At 39.7% G+C, this 23532-nt stretch overlaps 1 protein-coding gene across 1 annotated transcript in view; it reads left to right on the plus strand.

Moving 5' to 3' along the window:
* Nucleotides 1–23532, plus strand: part of ARHGAP10 (Rho GTPase activating protein 10) — a 369896-nt gene that overhangs the window by 90702 nt on the left and 255662 nt on the right. Inside the window, exons 2-3 of the mRNA XM_043973392.1 lie at nt 11996–12091; nt 12754–12815. Coding sequence (XP_043829327.1) covers nt 11996–12091; nt 12754–12815 — 158 coding nt within the window. The remainder of the gene's footprint in view (nt 1–11995; nt 12092–12753; nt 12816–23532) is intronic.

The following is a 23532-nucleotide window of genomic DNA, read 5'->3' on the forward strand; positions in this document are numbered from 1 at the left end:
TAGTTCATGAGCAATAGATGACAGTGAAGAATAAGTATGGCCAGAAGGTGTTTATTGTTGTTATCACATAAAGCTTCCACTAAAAAAAAAAAAAAAGACATACATTATATTTACATATATGTAAATGAGTGGGTAAAAAGAGACATCTGTTATCTTTTTAAAATATTTTTGCTTATTGTTATTCTTTTTTTTTTTTTGGTGAGGCAGTTGGGGTTAAGTGACTTGCCCAGGGTCACACAGCTAGTAAGTGTCAAATGTCTGAGGTTGCATTTGAACTCAGATCCTCCTGAGTCTAGGGCCAGTGCTCTATCCACTGCGTCACCTAGCTGCCCCTACTGTTATCTTTTACTTAGTGTTTTCTGAGAGAACCTAAGGAACTGTGAAATCTTGGTGTTGTATATTAAAAATAGAGAACAGCTTTAAACTGTATCTAGGAATTAAAGTGAAATTTGATGTGCATGTATGTGTGTGTGTGTGTGTGTGTGTGTGTGTGTGTGTGTGTGTGTAATATATCTCCGCTAAAATCCCATCTTCTATTGGAACCCTTCCTTGATTTCCTCTTAATTCTCATGCCTTTCCCTTTGATAGTTATTTCCTATTTCTCCTGTAGAAATCTTGTTTGCACATAATTGCCGCTTGTCTCCTCCATTAGATTTTGAGCTCCTTAAGGGTAGCAGCTCTCTTTTACCTTTCTTTGTATCCCCATCTCCAGTTGTCCTGACCTAAGTCTTGCCATTGGTCTCCAGATGACTCTGGAGGAGAGTGAAGCTAAATACTTTGTACTGCCCTGCCTCACTTCAATCCAATTCACTTGTAAGTTAAGGTATCAAGCTCCTGATGTCATTCGTCCTCTTTGAGAAGGAAGGATAACAATAACAATCCTCATTGCTTAGCATAATGCCTGGTACCTAATAGATGCTTAGTAAATGCTTACTAACTGATATATATATATATATATATATATATATATATATATATATATATGTGTGTGTGTGTGTGTGTGTGTGTATACACACATCAAATATAGTTATAATAATAATAATAATTTGTGTTTGTACAGCACCTACTATGTGCCAGGCACTGTTTAAAATTTTAAAAATTAAATCCCATTTAATTCTCACAGCAACCCCGAGAGGTAGGTGCTATTATTACCCTCATTTTACAGCTGAGAAAAATGAGGCAGACAGGTTGAGTGATTTGGCCAGGGTCATGTAGCTAGTGTGTGTCTGACGCTGGATTTTGAACTTAGGTCTTCCTGACTCCAGGCACACTGCTCTCTATCTACTGCAGCACCCAGCTGCAAAGAGGCTGGAGCCCTTCCTCAAGTTCATCAAAACAAGTAAACCAGTGAAATGCTAATTGTCTGTGATTATCCTTTGCTCATGCCCCGTGACCAGCTCATCTTTTTTTTTTTTTAAATCATAAAGTTCTTTGATGTCATCCATCCATGATTGGGCCTCCCCTTTGCCTTCCAAGTGATCCTAATTTTTAGGTCTTTGGAGACTTTCAGCCATAAAGCATTTCTTTGCAAATCTTGCCTCTTTTAAGCAACCCCAACGCCTCGCTTCCCCCATCCCCTACAATTGACTTAATTCTGAACTCCAGTCTTTAATCAGACTTTTGACTGAACATTTTGCTTTTTGTGCCCCCAACTTGGCCAATCTCTAAGAAGGTGGGAGGGTTTACTGGTTCCGTGTTTGGCCATGTTTTCCTACTAGAACTCAGGACTATTTATTTCAATTATTTGATCTGCACTGGACCGATAATTCAGTTTTGGGTTATGAGCTCATTTGTTTAGTTCTACAGTGAAATCTCCCAAGACAGTTACCTGCTCATGTTGGAGCTGGATTGCTTTCTTTCCTCCTCTGAGTATGGCCCTTTCTGTTTGGATCATTGTCACATATCACAGGACAGCATTGTGCCATTTTGTGTTGGAGGATTTTTGATTTGCTTCCAAGGGACTTGGATTAGTGTAACTGCTATTTCTTTGCTATGAGTCTTGATTGAAAGATTTAAAGGTCTTAGAGTCTATACCACGTGATGAGCCAGAGTGTTGAGGAATGTTGGGGACAGGTTTGGATGTGTAGAAATGAGCAGCAGGATGGGAGGATCTGGTTGATTAGGTCTCTACATGCAAAAGGACGATACATCTGGGGTCTGGAATTTCTGAACTTGGCAATTACTCTTTGCCAAGAGCTAAAGGCTTCAGAATTTTTTGAATGATGGTAGCTTTTATGCATATATGATTTATCACTTTGTTTTTCTGATTGAGCCTAACGTCATTAGAGACTTGGGACTGTTTTATCACTAGCAGGCCCTGTTATGTTTTGAGAAGCTGGAGTGAGGAACTGTAGGCCAGAGCTGGCCTTGCCTTTTGGTGTTATGGGGTCTGGGGTCAACTCTCTTACTGAAGGGATTAACCCTGAGATTGTTTTATGTGTGTTAATACCATGGCTGATTGAGCTTCTGTGTAGCCCAAAAAAGTCAGTAGCTCAGAAGTGGTTTTTCTTCCACAGTGGAAAGGCTATGTGATTTGCCCCAGATCACACAGCTAATACATGGCAGGGCCAAGATCTGAAACCAGATGTTTGAATTTCGAGCTGGTAACAAATTCGAAATCTGAACTCACAACTGTTAGTATGAGGAATATTCGGTTCTCTGGATTAAAGTGAAGAGTAAGAGTGAGGAGGGAGAGGAAGAAAGAGAAGGCAGTTATTTGGGAGAAGTAGGAAGAAAAAATTCTACAGGGAATCTGTTATGCTATCAAATGGGTGTGCAACCTGCCAGAATACTTGTAATGTTCCTTTTAGTGTGAATTAGTGAAAATAGTGGGGAAATTAGCATGGGAAGAGCTGGCTTATCAGAGGTCATCTCCATGCTTTTCTTGCTGTGTGACCTTGGGCAAATCTATGAACCTCACTCAGCCTCAGTTTCCTGATTTGTAAAATGGGGATAACAGTAACCTAGGGATAACCATATCATACTTTTCAGGGTCATTGTTGCCATCATAGGACCATAGATTTAAATCTGGAAGGGGCTGGGTTGAGGTGGTCAAGTCTAATCTCCTCATTTTCAGATAAGATAACTGAGGCCCAGGCTTTCCCAAGGTCACAAAGGTGTTTAAAGTAGACTCCAAACTCAAAAACTTCCTGACTCCAATCACATGCTCTTTCCACTACAGCAGTCTCCCTTTTTGGGCTCATAGACCTTGGAGAAACCTTAGTGACTAATAAGATAAAATATGTAGTGATTTAAAACTCTAGAGAGTTAGGCAAGTGCCAGTTGCTATTTCTGCCTTTGCAGAATCTGTAAGCAATCTGCCAACAAGTATTTATTAAATGGTTCCTAAATGCCTGGTGCTATGGGTTATAGGTACAAAGAGTGGATAGAAGCCCTGCCCTCTAGAAGATGATGTTCTAATGGTGAACAACAGAGACATATAGAAACATATATAGCATGCATATGAAATAAATACAGATTCTATTCAGGGTAGTTTGGGAGGGAGGGCACTAGCCCCTGGGGGGGAGGTGATCAGAAAGGCTCCATGCATCAGATGGTTTTTGAGCTACACCTAAGGAAGAGAGGGACCCTGTGAGATGAAAAGAAGGAGGGAGTAAATTCCAGGCATGGGGGGGTGGGGTGGGGAATGGCCATTGTGAAGGAACAGAGGCAAGAGATGGAGTGTCATCAGTGCTGAACAGAGAGGGAGAAGGCCATTCGGGTGGATGCTAGAGTGTGTGAGTCTAGAAAGATAAGTTGAGGCTGGATTGTGGCAGGCTTTAACCCCTAGATATAGTTGATATTGTATCCTAGAGGCAACTGGAAGACATTGGAGTTGAGTCTGTAGCATCTATCATGTTTTCCTCATTAGAATAGAAGCTTCTTGAGGTCTAGTACTGTTATTTTATTTTTTATTTTTTATTTTTTTTAGTGAGGCAGTTGGGGTTAAGTGACTTGCCCAGGGTCACACAACTAGTAAGTGTTTAAGTGTCCTGAGGCCGATTTGAACTCAGGTACTCCTGAGTCCAGGGCCGGTGCTCTATCCATCTAGTACTGTTATTTATTTATTCTTTTGGCTCTCTATCCCGAACAGTGTTCAGCCTTTAGAGTAGATAGGCTCTTAATAAATGATGGTTTAATTGATTCAAATTGAAAAAAATTGTGGGAAACAATGGTTGGGTGGTTTTTTTTTCTTTGTTTTTGAATGCTATTGCCTTTCTTGTGTATAAGATCTTTTTGCTCTGTGATGCAAAAGAAACAGAAGTGATTGCTCTGTTCTCAAATGAGGAACAGACAGACCAGGCCTGGAGAATGGATAAACAATGGAACAGAACAGCAGTCAGCAAGTACAGATGAACATATAGTGCAAGCTACATTCCACCCTGCGGACCTGAGTGACTTTGGCTGTGTGGGACAAGCAGCAGCCCTCCTGCACTGCTGTGTAATCACAGAACCATCATCTGTGATTAATCTGGATGTCAGTTGGCATCGAACTATTAACGTTCACACTCCTAGTTTTGCTAGTTGGCAGCGCCTCTCACTTGTAGAAATTTATTTGCCTTACTTAGTCATGTTTTCAGGGTACCACTTTTGAAAGATTTACTCCAGTTCTAAAAATGCAAAGGTATGTTTAAATGGATTTTAAAATCCTCACCTTTTTTTTTAAAAGGATTTCAAGCAAATGCATTAGCCTAGACCTGGAGCAGTTTTCATTGGATTTTTTCTCATCCTGAGCCTGTAGAAGGAAATGACAAACCCTAAGGGCCTATATGAGAGAAATCAATTTCTTTGAAGTCCAGGAGATCCTCGGATGAGAGAGGACACTTTTCTTTTAGACGGAGTACTTTTCCAGCAATTAGCATTAGTCTATAGTTCTGAATTTTAGCCTAACATCATACCATTGCAATGTTTTCTCATATATTCAATGATCCTATACCCTATCATGGTTCTTAATTGTGGCTTGTTTTCTAAATATTTTTTTTAAACTTCTTTTTTATTATTTTATTTATATATATTTTATTTATTTATTTTTGCAGGGCAAGTGTGGGTTAAGTGACTTGCCCAGGGTCACGACAGATAGTAATTGTCAAGTGTCTGAGGCCAGATTTGAACTTAGGTCTCCTGAATCCATGAGCCCAGCACTTTATCCACTGTGCCACCTAGCTGCCCCCTGTTTTCTAAATATTTGATAAATATATTTCAGTATATTTGGTTTGCTTTGTCTTCCTATGTATTTTGTTTTTATTCATTTAAACCCTTTTTTCTTAGGAGTTTATAGGCTCATCAAACTGCCAAGATGGGTCCATGCTTAAAGAAAGATAAGAATCCCCTCATGTTATCGATTCTGAAATGCCAAATCCATTGGCCTTTCTTACTTCTCATTTCCATGACTTCGCTGTAAGCATTGTCCCTTCTCCTACTTAATCCTCTCTCCTTCCTTTGCTTCTGAGGTACTCCTGGTGCTTTCTTTACTTTTTTTAATCATCCCTTTGCTTTCATGAACCTTCTACTCATCCCTTAATGTGGGGATTCCCCAAAGTTCTTTCCTCAGTCTTCTTTTTTTCCCTACCCTCTCTTACTGGACATTCTCATTCATTTTTTTTCTTTTTCTTTTTTTTTTTTTTGGTGAGGCAGTGGGTGTTAGTGACTTGCCCAAGGTCACATAGCTAGTAAATGTCAAGTGTCTGAGGTCAGATTTGAACTCAGGTCCTCCTGAATCCAGGCCCGGTGCTTTATCCACTCACCTAGCTGCCCCCCTTCTCATTCATTTCTACAACCTTAACCAATACCTCCATGTAGATGACTTCCAATCCATGTCTCTAGTCCCGACTCCTTTTTTTTGGGCGGGGGGGGGGGGGGGGAGAGTTCCAGACATGTCTCTTACCTTTCTGAAGACGTTTCTACTTGGATGGTCCACAGCATGTGAAACTCAACTTGTCCCAAACTGAACTTGAGAGGCACCATGCTGCAGTGGAAAGGGCACTGAATTTGTAATTGGGAGGGACCTGGGTTCTGACTTTGCCTCTCACATTTATCTGTTGTGACCAGGGGTAACTCACTTAAACTTGACAAGCATTTGTTAAGTTCATACTAGATGCTGTGCTAAACATTGGGGACACTGAGACAGAAACAAAAATAATTCCTGGCCTCAAGGAGCATCCATTCTTTTGAGAGGGAGTATATAGGCACAGATAAATAAATATAGAATATGCACAAAGCAGACATAAAGTCCTTGGGACTTTGGGGACTTTGGGGAAAGGGCAACACTGATCATTGGTAAGATAAAGGTCCCTCAAAGAGGCTGCACTTGGGTGGAACCTTTAATGTACTTAGTGATGACAAGAGGCTGAGGTGAGGAGGGAGGGCTCACTATGTGCAGGGGGCCGTCTTTGAAAGGATATGGAGATAGGAGATGAGTGTTGCATACATCAGATAAGTCAGCATGAGTTGGACATTGAAAAGCTGCTTGGAAAGATAAGTTGGAGCCAGATGGTGGAAGGATTGGAATTCCAGAAGATTTAAAAAATTATATCTGATAGGCAGTAGGGAGACCTGAAGCAAGCCTGTTGAGCAAAAGGGTAACCTGGTCAGGCCAGTTCTGTAGAAATCAAATATCATTTGTACAGCAGTGTGGAGGATGACTTCTCTGAATTTGTTTAATTTTCTTATAAAATGGGTTTAATTATAACTATACAACCTACCTTAGCAGAGTTGTGGTAAGGATCCAGGGAGGTGTGTATAATGTATAAAAGTCCTGGGAATGGCAGTATCCCTCAGTTCCCTGGTCCTACTTCTGACCCAGCCCTCACAGCCATCATCTGATGAACCAGCCCCTTTGGAGAAAGGGCCACTCAATCCTACCAATAATAGCCTCATATGGGATGGGATAGGTGAGCCAACCAGCCTGTCTGAAGCCGCAAACAGAGCACCATGAGGGAGAGAAAGGAGGCAGCTTAGGCTAGGGAAATCAAATCCCCATCCCCATCTTGACCGCAATCTCCTTTTAGGCTCAAGATGTAGACAGCCCAGGACCCAGAATGCAAGAGCCTTGGGAAAACACTCTTAGCCTAGTGTCCATTGCTGTTATCCTGGAAAGCAAAGCCTTCAGATTGTGCAGCCTGGCAACTGCTCCCATGGCTTTAAGTGCTAGAGCTGCTGAAGACCTAGGAAAATTCTTGTCACTGGCTAGTCCCTGGCCTGGTCACATAGTTTAATATCAGAAATCTGGATGTGATTGGATATAATATTAGTGGGAATGATATTAAAGAAGAGGCATTCTTACCTGCCTTGCTGATTTACCTGGGATCCTTTTATCTGACTTGAGCTGAAACTTTCCATGTGTCATCTTTCCTATTAGCATGTGAGCTCCTCAAGGGGGAGGGGGGGGGAGAGACTGTCTTTCTATTTTTGTCTAGCACATAAAGTACTTAATAGCATACTAAAAGTGCTTAATAAGTACTCTATTATTTTTTATTTTGTAAAATCTTAATGTGCTATATAATTATCAGTTACCATTGTTGTCTCCAGTCTCTAGCACAATGCTGAGCACTTATTAATCTTGCATTGCATTTTAGTCCCAATTATTCCCTGGTTGAGCAGGTGGTGTATATTCTGTGATATTGCCCATTTTCTCCTTGCTAACTGGATCAGTAGCTATATACCTGGTCTTTGTTACTCACTTTGAAGCCATGTTTTCAGAGTCCCAAAAGTCATACAGAGAAGCTAGAGAGATTAACCTCCTTTTCTTATTCCCAACACCCAGCCTCAGGAATTTTGGTCTCTTTAAAGGTGTCTCTTAAAAGCCTGTCTCCTCCACTAAGCTTCCTTTATTTCAAGGTTGAAAATCAATATCAATACATTTGCCCTTCTTGCCTCATTGAAGCATCTTCAACTGGTTAACATCTGAATGATTGCTAACTTCCAGTACCGTTTCTGTTCATCTTATATATTCAGTAATTCCACTCAAACAATTATTGAGCTTTATGCATGATCTCATCACCTTACATATTCTGTCCTGTAAGGTTAATCACAATGTATCCATGCCTTGGTGAGTCAAAGACAAAAAATGAAGCAGTAGGCTCCCCTGGCCTCAAGTTCTGCCTTATATTAGATAATGGCATTGATGTAGAAAGGCTCCTTAGCATGGTTTTCAGGGAACTGAGATGGGCTTCCATGCTTAATGGGCTGTGTGATGATGGAGATAATTCTAAATCAAGATGAAAATGAGGAGTCTTTCTCATTTCTCAGAATTGTGCCCTACAGATCAAAACTGCCGGATTAGATTCAATCATGGTGCTGGACATAGCTTTTGAAAAGTACAGTACCTTTATGACTTGCCATGAATATCTTCCTATGTGAAGATTTGCACAGCTAAGATCCAATAAAATATTGATGGTAGGCAATTGTCCTGGCTGTGATGAAATAATGAGATTTAGCAGATACTCAAAGACCCACCTGGAGATTAATCTAGACTGATTGAATCAAGTGAGAGTGATTAACTGCTGATTAGCCTACTTCAAGTTAACTGGATTGTAATCACACCTTGAGAACACTTTCAGAACCAATGGATTTGGATGATGCCAACCAATCAGCTTGAAGCAGTGTGTAAGGCCCGCCTCTGCTCCAGACCTATAAAAAGCTTCCACAATCAGTTTGCTGGAGGGAGATCGTGATTGAAGCAGGCTTGTGGCAGAGGGCTTGAGGAAGAACCAGACCAGGCTGGAACTCTAGGCTAAATAGGCTTTTTTCTTAACTTTCTGAACTCCATGAGAATATCTGTATGCTTTAATAAATGTTTAATGCCCAAGGACTGGTACTGAAGCTTTTTAATTTAAGGCGACCATAATTTAGATTTTAAACATCACATGGCTATAAGGTGGGAAAATATGTGGAGAGAGAATTTCTATAGTAGATCTCCCAAACTGTCAGAGAAGCTTAACTTCTAGAGAATTCTATTTTGGGTGGGTGCAGAGGAGAGAGGTTGAAATTAACCACACTTAAACTTCATGGTGTAGTGAAGAAAGTTAGATTTGGAGTCAAGACCCCCCCCCCCCAAGATTTGAATCCTTCTAGATGTGTTTCCTTGGGCAGCACTTAACTGTTCAACCTTAGTTTCTTCATCTATAAAATGTGGAATTCCTATATTTTTTACTTAGTCATTGTGCTAATCAAATGAGGAAATGTCTGTCGAGTTCTGTGCACACCTTGAATTGTTAGCTAGTGATCAGTGTTTTTTGTTATTCACAACATATTTACGAAATGAAATATGGCATATCCCTCAGAGAAAATCGGAATTGAAGCTTAGTTACCAAAGAATATACTATTGGTCTTAAGTAAATTTTGAGATTAATACAAATATAGGAATTTTAGTCATCCCAGTTTATTAGATTTATCTTTTATGGAGAGATGTTTATTTGAAGAGAATGGAGAGATGTAACAGAATCATTGCCCTTGCTATCAAGTATCTATATTTTTAAGAGACTTTTACTATCTTACTCTACTACTTAATCCCTATTAAGAAACAGTCTTGAATTTGTATACACTTTGTTGCCTTCATGTTAGAGAAATTGTATCAGAGAGGTTGAGAAACTTAATTTGGGTCACTGAGAATCTAAAACAGAGGAGTCAAAACTCCCCAGTGCAGCTGAACTGGATTAAAAAGTAATGGGGGGGGGGTGCAGCTAGGTGGCACAATGGATAAAAGCATTGGCCATGGATTCAGGAGGACCTAAGTTCAAATCCGGCTTCAGACACTTGACACTTACTAGCTGTGTGACCCTGAGCAAATCACTTAACCCTCATTGCCCCCCCCCCCCAAAAAAAAGTAATCAGGAAATACTTAAGAAAATAAGTGAAAATATAGTATCACCTACATTATGTTTATTTGTAGTCTAATTTGGCCTAGACATTTGGTATCAAACTCATAGAAATGGAGGCCACCAAACCACTAAGATTTAGGATCCCGTAGGCCACGATTGACTTTGAAAGCTACGTGTTAATATTATCTCTGTTTCATTGTGTTTTTATTTGTTTTGTCAAATATTTCCCAATTACATTTGAATCTGGTTTGGGCAGCATATGTAGAGGTGTAAGGAACAGATTAGCATTCCCTCAGGGCCTTTTGTTCAGGACTTAATTTATTGGGGTGCCTGGCATTTATGAGACAGTTCAGCAAGCAGCTGCCCAGAGCTAAGATGGGCCCTTACATATTTCAGGCCCCAGTAGAGGAAGAAGTGGGTTCAGCCCTGATCCTAGAGAGCGGAGGTCAGCAAGCTCTGGCCCGTGGGCCAAATCTGGCCAGTTGCCTCTTTTTGTAGGGCTGGTGAACTGTGAATGGTATTTTCTTCTTGACTGCAAGCCCTGGCCACCAGCTGCCTACATAAAATGCAAATGAGCACAGAGCTGTAAAATACAAATAAAGTTGCAAAACCATTATCTTCCTCTTGTACAGACAGCATGCTGGATTTAAATGTAGTTAGGTCTCTCCCAGTGAAGCTTTCTTAGTTGCTGATCTTCTTAGATTCTTAGAACTGTCAGTTTCCCACATAGTTGTTTTGTTGTTTTGTTTTGTTTTTAGTGAGGCAATTGGGGTTAAGTGACTCGCCCAGGGTCACACGGCTAGTAAGTGTCTGAAGCTGGATTTGAACTCACTCCTGAATCCAGGGCCAGTGCATTATCCACTGCACCACCTAGCTGCCCCTCCAACTTGATTTTTAAAAAATATCACCCTGAGGGCAGTAGAATGCCTAGCTTAAGGTTAGGAAGACCTGAATTCAAATCCTACATCAGACATTTACTAGACGATGACTGAGCAATTCACTTTACTTGTCAGTGCCTCAGTTTCTTTATCTGTAAAACAAAAAGTTTTGAGCCAATAGCCTCCAAGGTCTTTTGTAATTCTAAATCTGTGGTTCTATAATCCTTCCCTTTCCAATTTCATGCAATTGGAATTAGCAGTTTTATCTTTTGTCATTGCTTGATATTCCAGCCATAATTAAAGGTACCTGATGTGGTTTCCTTCTGTTTTTTTTTTTCTTTTATGGTCTGACCTTCAATTTTCACATTATCTATTTTGAGTTTATTGGTATTTGGTAGAAGATGTTAGTCTAAACCTAATTTCTGCCAATGAGTCAAGTCAGTAAGAATTTTTATAAGCACCTACTACGTGTTAAGCACTGTGATACCGTTCTGGGGATACACAGGAAGGCAAAAGGTTGTTCTGCTTTCAAGAAGGTCACAACCTGCTTTCCAGTTTTCCTTGCAGAGCTTGTCAGATATAGAGTTTTTCCCCTGATTAACTTGTATTCTCAGGTTGATCAAACACAGGTTTATTGAGTTCACTGCTTTCTGATTCTCCCTTCAGTCTGCTCCAGTAAACTACTTTGCTTTTTATTTTTTTAACCGGGACTAAATATTTTTGGTGTTTATAGTATAATTTGATGACTTCAGTTCTTCTTCCATTTATATTGTTTAAAGAAGGGGATGATGCCATAAAAGTGGGTGGTGTAATGATGGAAGGTTGTTATGCTTTCTGGTGGAACATAATGAATATTTTATTACTTCCCCTTCATTTTTCATTTGGGTATTTTGGGCATCCATCGTTTTCATTGTTGTTGTTTTTAAAGCCTTCTCAGTCACATGAAGTATTCTTTTTTTTTTTCCACATGAAGTATTCTTAAAACAAAACAAAATCTTATCTCTTTGTCATTTCGAGGCTGCCTTGTTCTGTGATGTATGAGGAGGTGTTGTTGAGCTTCAGACTCAGCTTAGACAAGACAGGAGGCAGCATCATGCGCTTTAAACTGGCTTCCCTGATTGATCAATTTCCTCATCTGTAAAATGAGGGCTTTGGGCCCATAGTAAATGCCTGTATGTGTGTGTGGTCTGACCTTCTCTATGTGGAAGGTCTCAGTAGTGCTCTGTGTCTCTGGCAGAATAAATTTGCTAAAGACTTGGATTTGAATTGAGTATAAATCATGACTTTTTCTTCTTCTAGATCTGTCTTTGGCCCAGAGGAAGTTTGCCCATTCACTAAGAGACTTCAAATTTGAGTTCATTGGTGACGCTGAGACTGATGATGAGCGATGTATAGGTATGTAAGAACAATAGAAGAATGGGTAAATTGTGTATTGAGGTTCAATGGAACATATGATTAACTGATGCTTGGTTAATGCAGTGGAATACTACTATGCCATTAAAACTGAGAAGTATAAAGAATAAAGGGAAATACAGAAAAACTTGGATTAGATATTGCTAAATGAAAAAAAAGCAGGACTGGACAAATGTCAATATGTGAACTACAAATATATGATAAAAATATGGATGAGTAATGAACAAAGGATCTGTATGGAAATAGAGTAAAATAGAATTCAGGCTGTTTTATGGTATGTTCCATTATTTAACTGCGAATCGTTAAAAAGTAAGAAGCTGCTGTTGCATCATGTCTAGAGAGTCAGTCTTGGAGTCAGAAAGACCAGAGTTCCAGTCCTTTCCCTGATCCATGGTGGCTTGGTGATGCTGAGCAGATCACAGCTCCCTAGCAGCGCACATCTCCATCTGTATTGTTAGGAAGGGTTTTCCTGATCAGGAGTTCCAATACCAGTGTAATTACAGGTTTAAGGTCCAAAGGAAAGTTTCAAAGTAAGTTGAATTGATCGTGTTGAGGTCCAATTTTGTTTGCAAATATTAAATATTGACAAATTGTCTTGGTTTCTTTTCCACATTCAGACTATTTACTTCTCTTTCCCTCTGCAGATGCTTCACTCCGAGAGTTTTCAAATTTCTTAAGGAACTTGGAAGAACAGAGAGAAATCATGGTGAGTTAGAGATGTGAGTGACCAGTCAGGATGCTAAATGTTGGAGATTTGGGTTTCTGCATAGTTCTTATGTTAATATTTAGCGTCATTTTATCATGGGAGAGGCAGCATACCTATGCATTAGAAAAAAACAAACTCTAGTTGCTGAGAGATCTGGGTTCCAATTGTGGAGGTTGGCCACAAATAATTGGCTGTGTGACTTTGGTCCGGTCACTTACCCTTTTTGGTCCTCTATGGTCTCATTTGTAAAATTGAAGGGTTTGACAAAATGTTTTGTGAGGTCTATCTATGTCTTCCCTTCTAAATAAACATCTGTGATAATAAAAACCACTGCTGAGATGTGACACTGAATACTCGGAATTTTTCCCATCTGCCTTTTTTTTTGCTTTTGCTTGAAGAGCTGGATGTTCTGCTCCAGTAGAATCACCATGACTGACATTTATGCAGCAACTCAAGTTTTACAGAGTGGTTTATTATTAGAAGTAATGTGGGGGCAGCTAGGTGATGCAGTGGATAAATCACTGGCTCTGTATTCAGGAGTACCTGAGTTCAAATCCGGCCTCAGACACTTGACACTTACTAGCTGTATGACTGTAGGCAAGTCACTTAACCCTCATTTCCCTGAAAAAAAAGGGAATGTGTGTGAGCATGCATGCATGTGGGTAATGCCCTTTCAAAGACTGTAGATGGCAATGGTGCTGTGATAGGTGGTTGTGTTCTTTGGCACTGGGGCAGAGGGTTAACCAGGAGTTTGTGTGGTAGAAGACTGACAAAGGAAGAAAGGCTTCTTAGGAACAGTGCAAAGAACAATGTAGGGAAGCTATGTGGCGCAGTAGGTAGAGTGCCAGACCTGTAGTCAGACCAGTATGTTCTTATTGCTTTTGGGTTAGTGAAAAGTAAATGACTGGGAACCAGAATAAAGTGTGAAATTCCTATTCGTGCCTGAGTGTTTCATTAGTTACTTTATGTATCTTCTTAGTTAATCTCCAGTTCCTTTCTTAGGAACTTGGACACACGAAAAAATGTTTATCCGTTAGACTGCAAAATCACAGGGCTCTTCGATTGTGTAGAAGTACTATATTGCTGATGTCTTCCTTGGCTCTACCTGTCTCTTAACTTTATGTTTCTTGAGGTGAGTTCACTAGGTCAAGAAATTAGAATGGGAAGAACAAGCCTGCTGGGTTACTTCTGGTCTAGCTGATATGGCCAGGTGGGTGGTGTTATTGTTAGCTTACATTTTGGCTACAAAGGTTGCTGGCCTGGTTTTGCTGACTTTGAGACAGCTGGGTGAGAAGTTAAGGGATTTTGTTGCAGAAATGGTGTGAAGCATCAGATGGTGCCTACAGAAAATTGTGAGCTTCTAGAGAGGGATGGCCTAGCCTATGTGGGTCTTATAGAGTCCAAAGTAACCTCAAAGGTTATCCAGGCCAACTTGTGCCTGAAGCATTGGTCCCAATAGGGTAACACCAGTCCACACACAATGTTGGGGGTATGAAGGCCCTATAAATTGGAGAGGGGAGAGGAAATGGGCAAAGACTTCATGTAGAAGTTAAAACTTGAACTGATCTTTCATAGGGATTCTGTTAGGTGGCAGTGAGTAGGGAGGACATTCTAGGAATGGAGGGGATAACTTCTGCAAAAACATGAAACTGGGAGATTTGTGGAACAGTCACACAGCTGGTAAGTGTCTAAGACCAAATTTGAACTCAGGTCTTACTGACTCCAGATCCAGTGTTCTTATCCACCATACTATTTGTACTTTAAGAATGAATCTCCAAGGGGCAGCTAGATGGTGCAGTGGATAGAGCACTGGCCCTGGAGTCAGGAGTACCTGAGTTCAAATCTGGCCTCAGACACTTAAGACTTACTAGCTGTGTGACCCTGGGCAAGTCACTTAATCCCAATTGCCTCACTAAAACAAAAAACAAAACAAAACAAAAAAAAGAATGAATCTCCAGCAAAATATGTCAAGGAAGGTTTGGACAGGTAGGGGGAAGATAAGGAGAGAACTATAGCATGAAAATCAAGAGAAGAGTGTCCGGGTCAAAGTCTGCAGATGTCAAAGACTGAGAAAAGGCAGTCTAATGATGATTCTTCCGTGGAATTTGTCTTCAGTGTCATTATCAACAAAAACTACTCTTTTAAGAAGGTTGCTTCCTTTCCACCTCCCAACCTTCATAACATTCAAATCCCAGTCCAAGCTGATTTTTGTGTTTTGACACCTTCCCACTAAATCACCATTGTTTTTGTTTCTGGAAGTCAACATGATTATTCTGAGCAGACGATGTGCTCCCCAAAGCTGAAGTCAGTTTTCACCAGATAACATAAATGTCAATCAACATGCATTGATGAAGTGTCTGTGCTTGGTTCTTGGGATAAAAGTACAAGGAATGGGAAACAACCCCTATTCTCCAACTCACATTCTCTCAGCGGAGACAACCTGTACATGTAGAAAAGAAGTGGAAGGTAGACAAAATCAATTCCCATTAAATAAAAGGCACAAATCTCCCATCTCCATGTCTTTGCCAAATTAAATGGAAGGGAAGTAGTGAGTGAGGTTAGTCAAATGAGAGTACATACTGTACTCTGGAACTTGGGCAACAGTCCAGGAATTTAAGGACTTCCAAAATAGTGCTCTGGTGTTTCGGATGCTATTTTAAAAGTCCTTCATTGGGTATTCCTCTACCCCCTTTCATAGGGCTATTTTTTTAACCCCTGCTGAAAGACTTTTTGGAAAGTTTTGATCAGAATAGCGATGCTTGCCTGGGAACCAGGAAGTTGGAAATTCCTGGGCCTTGATTTGATGGGGGGGAGGGAGAAGACAGCAAACAGAAATAAAACAAGTGTCAGGACAGAGAAGGAAGAAGAGACTTGGAATGCTCCCGTACTTCTGCACAATATCCTTCCCTCTCTCTTTCCCTGCCTCCCTCCATAACCAGAAGAGAAGCATCTCTGCCTGAGGCCTGAGCACTGGCTACCTTTGCAAGCCTAAGGTTCAGTCTTCCGGATATCCTTTGGAGAACATATTCCCTTGCTTCTCCAGAGATCTTTTCCCTCCCCCAGCCCTTCCTACCTAATATCATGGAGACCTGTGGCCTCCAATTACTATAATTAATTGATTAATATTTGCCAATATTAAGGGGAAGCCACACAGGATGCAGCCCCTTGGCATTTTTCCTGGCTGTCTATCAAACTTGGAATTCTCTTTCCTTATCTCTGTCTCCTGGTTTCCCTGGCTTCATTCAAATCCAAGGTAAAATCCCATCTTCTATAAGAAGCTCTTCCTGATTCCCTTAATGCTAATGCCTTCCCTCTGTTAATTATCTACACATTAGGAGGGGGACTCTCTTTTTAGGCTATTTTTCTTTTCTTTTTTCTTTTCGTGGGGCAATGAGGGTTAAGTGACTTGCCCAGGGTCACACAGCTAGTGTCAAATGTCTGAGACCAGATTTGAACTCAGGTCCTCCTCAATCCAGTGCCACTGCCCACCTAGCTGCCCCTAGGCTATTTTTCTTTATCTGTATCTTGTTTGTACATAGTTGTTTACAGATTGTCTCCCCCATTAGACTGCGAGCTTCTTGAAAGCAGGTCCTTTCTTTTTATCCCCAGCACATAATATAATGACTATCACATAGTAGGTGCTAGATAAATGCTTACTGAATGGCTACAAGTATCTGGGTAGTTAAGCAACTGTTGCTTAGATAATTGCTCAGAGTAAGACACTGGTTGGATGTAGGGATTTCTATAGCACTTAGCACTGTACTAAGCACTTTACACATGTTATCTCATTTGTGAGATAGCATTATAATAATACAATATATAGTATAACAATAAAATAACAAAATATTATCATAGTTTGCAGGTGAGGAAATTAAAGCTAAGAGAAATTAACAGACTTGCCTATTATCACATACCTAGTAAGTAGTTTATGAGAGGCAATATTCATACATAGGTATTCTTTTTTTGTTGTTACATTTTTATTTAAAGTTTTGAGTTCTAAATTATACCCCCTTCCTCCCTTCCCTCCTCCATCCCTGAGGCGGTAAGCCATCAGATATAGGTTATACATGTGCAATTATGTAAAACATTACCATATTAGTCATTTTGTACAAGAAGGCTTGAATAAAAAAAAGAAAAATGAAAGAAAGTGAAAAATAGCATGCTTCAGTGTGTCTTCAATCACTATCAGTTCTTTCTCTGGAGGTGGATTGTATGCTTCATCATTAGTCCTTTGGGATTGTTTTGGATCATTGTATTGCTGAGAATAGTTAAGTCATTCACAGTTCTTCATCAAACAATGTTTCTGTCACTGTGTTCAATGTAAGACATAGGGATTCTTGATTGCAAACCTGAACAGAGCACCCCCTTCGCTAAAGGGGCTTATGTTTGTGTTTGTGATGTCTTGATTGTTCAATCCACTGGCATAAGGTGCTGTTCGTGTCTGTTATTTATTTAGTGTCTTTTTAATTTAGGTCTCCAGTTACATTAAGGGATCATACCTATAGCTTGCTTTTCCCACAAGTGTGAATTTCCACATGATGCAAAGCACATGTGTAAGCCTACATAGAATAGAATGAAAGCATCACTTTTGGATGGATCGTATGATTAGAGTATTGAACTAGGAAAGGCCCTTAAAGGATCATCTAATCCAGTCCTCCCTAATACAGACGAGGAAAGTGAGGCCTAGAGGTAAGTGACTTGACCAAGGTGTCAAATATAGCCCAAGACTCCTGACTGCAAATCCAGCAGTCTTACCGTTGCATTCAGCAGTTACCCCCTGCTTATGTGATGCGTGTATTTTTTAAATTTAGAAACATTTTCTTTCTCTCCAACTTCTCACCCCTGAGAGAAAATCAAATGAAATCAAAACCCTTATTACAAGCGGAGCATTGGAGGAGTTGCTAGCAAAAGGGCATATTAACACACTAGGGTGGATGAATTTGTCCATCCATTCTGGAAAGCAATTTCTAACTACTCCCTCGAAGGTACTAAAAGTATGCATAACATTTCCACTACTAGGTTTACCATAACTAACTTGTTTCGTTTTGTTTAGTAGTTAGTTAATTTGTTTTCTTCAGTAGTTAGGTAACCACTAGGGTTACTAAAAATACCAAAGGAAGAGGAAAAGGACTTATATGTATAAAAGCAATTATGCCAGTTCTTTTTTGTGGTTGCAAAGAACTAGCTCCTAAGAGAATATTCATCAATTGGGAAATGATTGAACAAAGTATGGCCCATGAATACCATTGAATACTATTGTTCCATAACAAATGATGAAAGTAGTGGTTACAAAGAATCCTGGAAAGCCTTATATGAATCGAGTAAATTAAGAAGAAACAGGAATGTGTATGATGATAACTTAAAGATGACCAACTTTTGAAAGACTTAAGAACACCGATCAATACAATATCCTGCCATGATTACTGGGGACCAGTAATGAGACACACTGCTCATCCTTTAACAGAGAAGTGACAGACTCAGGGTGCAGAATACATACACACATATATGTGTGTGTATATGTATATATGTATACACACATATACATATGTATGTGTGTTTCGACATGGCCAGTGAGAGATGTGTTTTACTTGACTCTGCTTTTTTGTTACAAGGGTTGTTGTTGGGCAAGGTAAGATTGAGAGAAAACGAATTAAATTTGAAAAATCTTCCAAGTCAGCTGGAACACAAGACATACTTGCACCATTGTTATAACTGGTGTGACTATGTTCTCCATATAGCCAAAAAAGATTTATGAGCCTTACCCAGGACACTTCACCTCTTAGCTTTTGCACTGGGTATTTCCCATGACTGGAATACTGTTCTCATTTTTGCCTCTTGGAATCCATTGATTTCTTCAAAACAAATCGGAGCAGCTTTGGTTTGGTTTGGTTTGGATTTTTTTTTCTTTTAAATGAGGAGCAGAGTTGAATTTTTTTTCAGCAGTTTTTCACATTCTGTATTGAGAACAATTGACTTAAATGTCCACCAACCATAAATAGAGATGTTGCTTTTCTTTAACTGACACTTAAATTGTCATAAAATAGTTTTTATGTTAAAAGTTTAGATATTGTGGGGTCCTTTTGGAGAAAAATGTTTTCGCAGCTGTTAAAAAAATTGCCTCTCTAAAACCTCATGGAAATCACTGTTAGCATCAGCTTTGGGAGGGTGTCCAATAAGTTAAGTTTGGCTCTGACATCCTTCTGGACGGACACCTCGTTGCCCGGGGTCTAGCCTCCCCGGCCCCATTGAGCTTATGTTGTTGTTGGGCTTCCAGGGACCCTTTACCCAGTTCTGTTATCCCTTCAATAAGTTATAAGCTTCTCTTTGCCATACTCCACTTTTCTCCAGGTATTGAAACTTACCTTTCCTGTTTTGCATTCATTCTCTCAGGGCCTTTTCCTCTGGGCCTTCCAACCTAACTAATTGGTTAAATTTAGCTTTACCAGAGGGACAGATAAGAGATCTTCCTCCTCTCCCAGCTAAAATGCAATACAGTACAGTGTAGAAGAAATTGAATAGATCATACACTGCTTCTCTCCACCCATACTGAGGTCTAGCCCAGCTGACCTTCTATTTCTCATAAATACGGCTTCTCTTCCCTCCTCCATACCTTTTCACTGACTGTCCCCCATGCAAGAAAATGCATTCCCTCTTCACGTCCATCACTGAGAATTTCTAACTTGTTTCAAGGCTCCATTAAGGCACAGATTTTTACATGAAGCCTTTCTTGCTTTTCCAAGTTGCCTAGTGCCTTCTCCCCAAAATGATCTCGTATCACTTTTATGTCTATCTTGACATGGTTGTCTTAAGAATTTCAGTGCAGTTTTAAACTTAAAATGGCCCTAAGACTTTTGGGACACATATCGTTCTATCTCCTCACTTCCTTCTCCTGGGCGAGTCACTTAACCCTCATTGCCCCGCCCCCCCAAAAAGTATTAGAGAGTGGTATGCTGCCATGTGTTTATAACTGTGTGTATGTACTAACTATTTATGCTGCATAAATTTTTATAGATAATTGTTATTTCTCCATTAGAAGGTAAGCTTATTGGATGGATGTAGGGGCTAAAAATTCACTGCACTGAAATCCCCCAATGCCTAGCCCAGTGCCTGGCACTTTTTGCTGTAGTTGTTCAGTTGTTTTTCAGTTGTGCCCTACACTTCATGACTCCAACTGGGCAAAGATCCTAGAGTAGTTTGCTATTTCCTTCTCCAGCTCAATTTTACAGTTGAGGAAACAGAAGCAGATGGAGGTTGAGTGGTCCTTCCAGGGTAACAAGGATAGAAGTGTCAGAGGCTGGATTTGAACTTGGGTCTTCCTGACTCCTTGCCCAGTGCTCCATGTCATCTAACTGCCTACAGTGATATTTATATTATCTTCCTGAATTATTATGAGGGAATCTCATAAATTTTAAAGTGCCTATATAAATATACATTTTTACCTATATGTATATGTATGTGTGTGTGTATATATGTATATATATATATATATATACATATATACATATGTGTGTGTGTGTGTGTGTGTGTAGTGGAGATAATACCCACACTTGATTAGCAGTACAAGGTAGCTGCCTCATTTTTCTTATTTCTGCATATAAATACTGTTCAACTAGCTCCTCTTTCTGAGGGATTTGGAAACGTGTATTTTATGGTTAGAAAAAGGCAAAGTTGTTTTTTCTGATTGTTTAGCTTGGGAGCCCAGATTTTCCAGTCAACATTGATTTATTGGATACCTACTATATGCAGATATGCAGGTAACATATAATTTCCATATTTCTCCTTTCATCTAAATCAAATGTATACTTTAATATAATATAACATAATTATGATATCATAAATATAATTTGTAGAGCACTTATAAGATTTGTAAAATACTTGACAAATAATATCTCATTTTACCCTCATGGTCCTTACATTTGGCCATTATTACTCCCATTTTACAAAGAAGGAAATTGAGTATATAAATGTTAAATGTCTTTTCCAGGGTTACATAGCTAATAAGGATTTGAGGTCCATGTTTGAACTTGGATCTGTCTTTTTCCAGGCCCAGTGCTTCATTCACCATACTACCTAGTTGCCTTCCAGTAAACTGACTTCTTACACCTGCAATTTTAATTATTTACCTCTCTTCCCCCTCCAATGCTCTTGAATTGTTATTCATTTTTATTCAGTAGAACTCCAATTCAGAAAGAAAGCAGAATATAATAGAAATTATATAAGAACTTTTTAAAAAATCATAGTTAAAATTTAAAACTGAAGAATCAGGTTTATTTGATTGAAAATACTAGACTGACACAGAGAGTGAAGACCTGGGATGGAATCCTAGCTCTCACAGTTATTAGCTTTATAATTATGGGAAAGTCTTAAGACTCTTTGAGCCTCAGTATCCTTACCTATAAAATGGGGAAAATATTACTTGTATCATCCACTTTGTTGTAGCATAGTGGATAGTAGCTTCAGAATCAGGAAGGATCTGGGTTCAGATGCTACCTTTGATGCATCCTGGCTATGGTCCCTGAGCAAGAGACCTAACCTCTCAGTGCTCCAGGTTATTCTCTTAAGATCAGGTGCCAACTTGTGTTGATGGAGGGAATTTCTCCATTGGGAGTTCCTGGTATAGACCAATAAAAACACAAGTGGTTTTTAAAAAGTCCCCTGGTTGAAAGGGTTGTTGTGAAGAAAGTGCTTGGTTAGCTCATGTCTAAAGTTAAGGCTTCTAAGTAATGATAATAGTAGGTCTGATAATAATAAATAGCTGAGGAGTCATGTATTAAAATCCTTAATGTTTCCAAAGCTTTAAATAAAGAGGTTGAAAATATTATAGAATTTAATCTATAGCTATGGAATTCTTTTCTTTTTTCTCTCTCTCTTTGGTGTTCTAGACTTGACAGTCATTATCTAACATGAGTATTTCTATATACCCAGAAATATAGAAAAAAGCCTTGTACATCCAAATCTTTATGACGTACAAACTTGCATTTTAAAAAGATATTGTGAATTTCATGGATTAGTTTCAAACCTGTCCTTGTCTTTTTCCTTCCTAATTTCTTGTTCTCTTCTATGCATTAAAAAATGCTTTGATGACCCTTTCTTCCCTTTTTGGGAGAAGATTCCTCTTTCTAGTCTACCCCTTTCTCATAATTACCCCCACCCCTAACATTTTTTTCCATGGAAATTTCAAGGGTCTGACCTAGTCCTTTAAGAGTATAGTTGATGGCCCTGTTCTCTACAGGGATTGAATAAATCCCAATTTTCTAGGGACAAATTTGTACTAAGTATGGAATCTAGGCCCTCTGGGAAGCTTGACCAAACTTCATGTCTTGGGATAGATAAATCCACTTGGGAAGTATAGCACTACTTCCTCTTGCTTAGTGAAGTTATATTTTGATTTCAGAATTATTTAAGGGTAAGGAACAGAGTTAATACAGCTTTTCTAACATTCTTCTTAGAGTCAGAAATCAAAGTTCGGGGGTGGGGGGTGGGGACAGGATGGGGGACCAGACAACAGAAAACACTATCATGAGCCACAGCCATTACTTTTGGAGAGGGAGAAGGACGTAATGGAAATTAGAACTGCATTTGGTGTTTGAGGATCCAAATTCAAATCCTCATCCTGCCACCAGACAACTGTAAGGTCTAAAATTCTAGCTTCGTTGTCTAAGATCTAATGAGTGGTCGCCTTAAGTTAGAAACTTTAGCAAGATTTTAGACTTTTAAGTATTTATTAAAGTGTATTAGAAGTTAGTGGAGAGAGAGAGAGGGGGTGGGGAGAGGGAGGGGTAAAACAGCCTTCATCTAACTATCTCTAAGCACCAGCCTCCAACCTCCCACCAAGCCCCAGTCCAGAACCGAAAAGGCCCCCCCCCCCCCCCCCCCCCCCCCCCCCCCCTTGCTTCTCCCAGAAACCTGTGAAACAGGAAACAGGGCCGTCCACACACACAGCTGCAAGCTAATTGGCTGGTAACACTGATTGACAGGACCACAGGTGGCAGACATCACTTCCTGACCCCAGTCTGACCTTCAAAACCCCAGAAAAGGTCACTTCCGGATGCTAAGTCACTTTTGTTCTTTTTATGGCGGAGCTTCCCTGCAATATCTTTCTCAGCAGGTTGGTAGTGCTCTGATTCTCACACCTCTGACTTTGGGAAAATCATTTAACTTTTTGAGGCCTCGGTTTCTTCACTGGTAAAATGAAGAGTGAGAGATCCCGAGGTTTCTTCTAGCTCCAAATAAATTCACTCAAGTCACAGATTGGGAAATCAGACCTCACGTTCCAGAGCCACTAGCATGAAAACCAGGAGAGGGACTTTTTAAAGAGTAAAATCTCTGACTATTTATGTCCCATTCCATTAAATGAAATTATGGTCTGAATCAGGGAGAGGGAAGATATATTGTTCCTTGGCTAGATATATTTAGGACTAAATTCTATAGCAATACATTTGGCACTTCTTATATCTGATGGTATTAAGACTAAGGTTTCATCAAAACCTCCTTTGCTGATATTTATGGGAAACAGACCCATTATAAAATCTTAAATTTAGATGTTAAACTCTGTCTATTTGGTTTTTGCCAAATGGATTAGCACTTCTGTTTTATGTTAAAGTTAAACATAATCTAACAATGGACTTTATCCCTCTCCTTTAAGGGGCTCAATACCCCTCCCCCAAATCCGGTATGTTTTCTTTTCATTTCACATTAATCATGGGAAAATTGTTGT

The sequence above is a fragment of the Dromiciops gliroides genome, chromosome 6, assembly GCF_019393635.1.
Source record: "Dromiciops gliroides isolate mDroGli1 chromosome 6, mDroGli1.pri, whole genome shotgun sequence".
Lineage (NCBI taxonomy): Eukaryota > Metazoa > Chordata > Mammalia > Microbiotheria > Microbiotheriidae > Dromiciops > Dromiciops gliroides.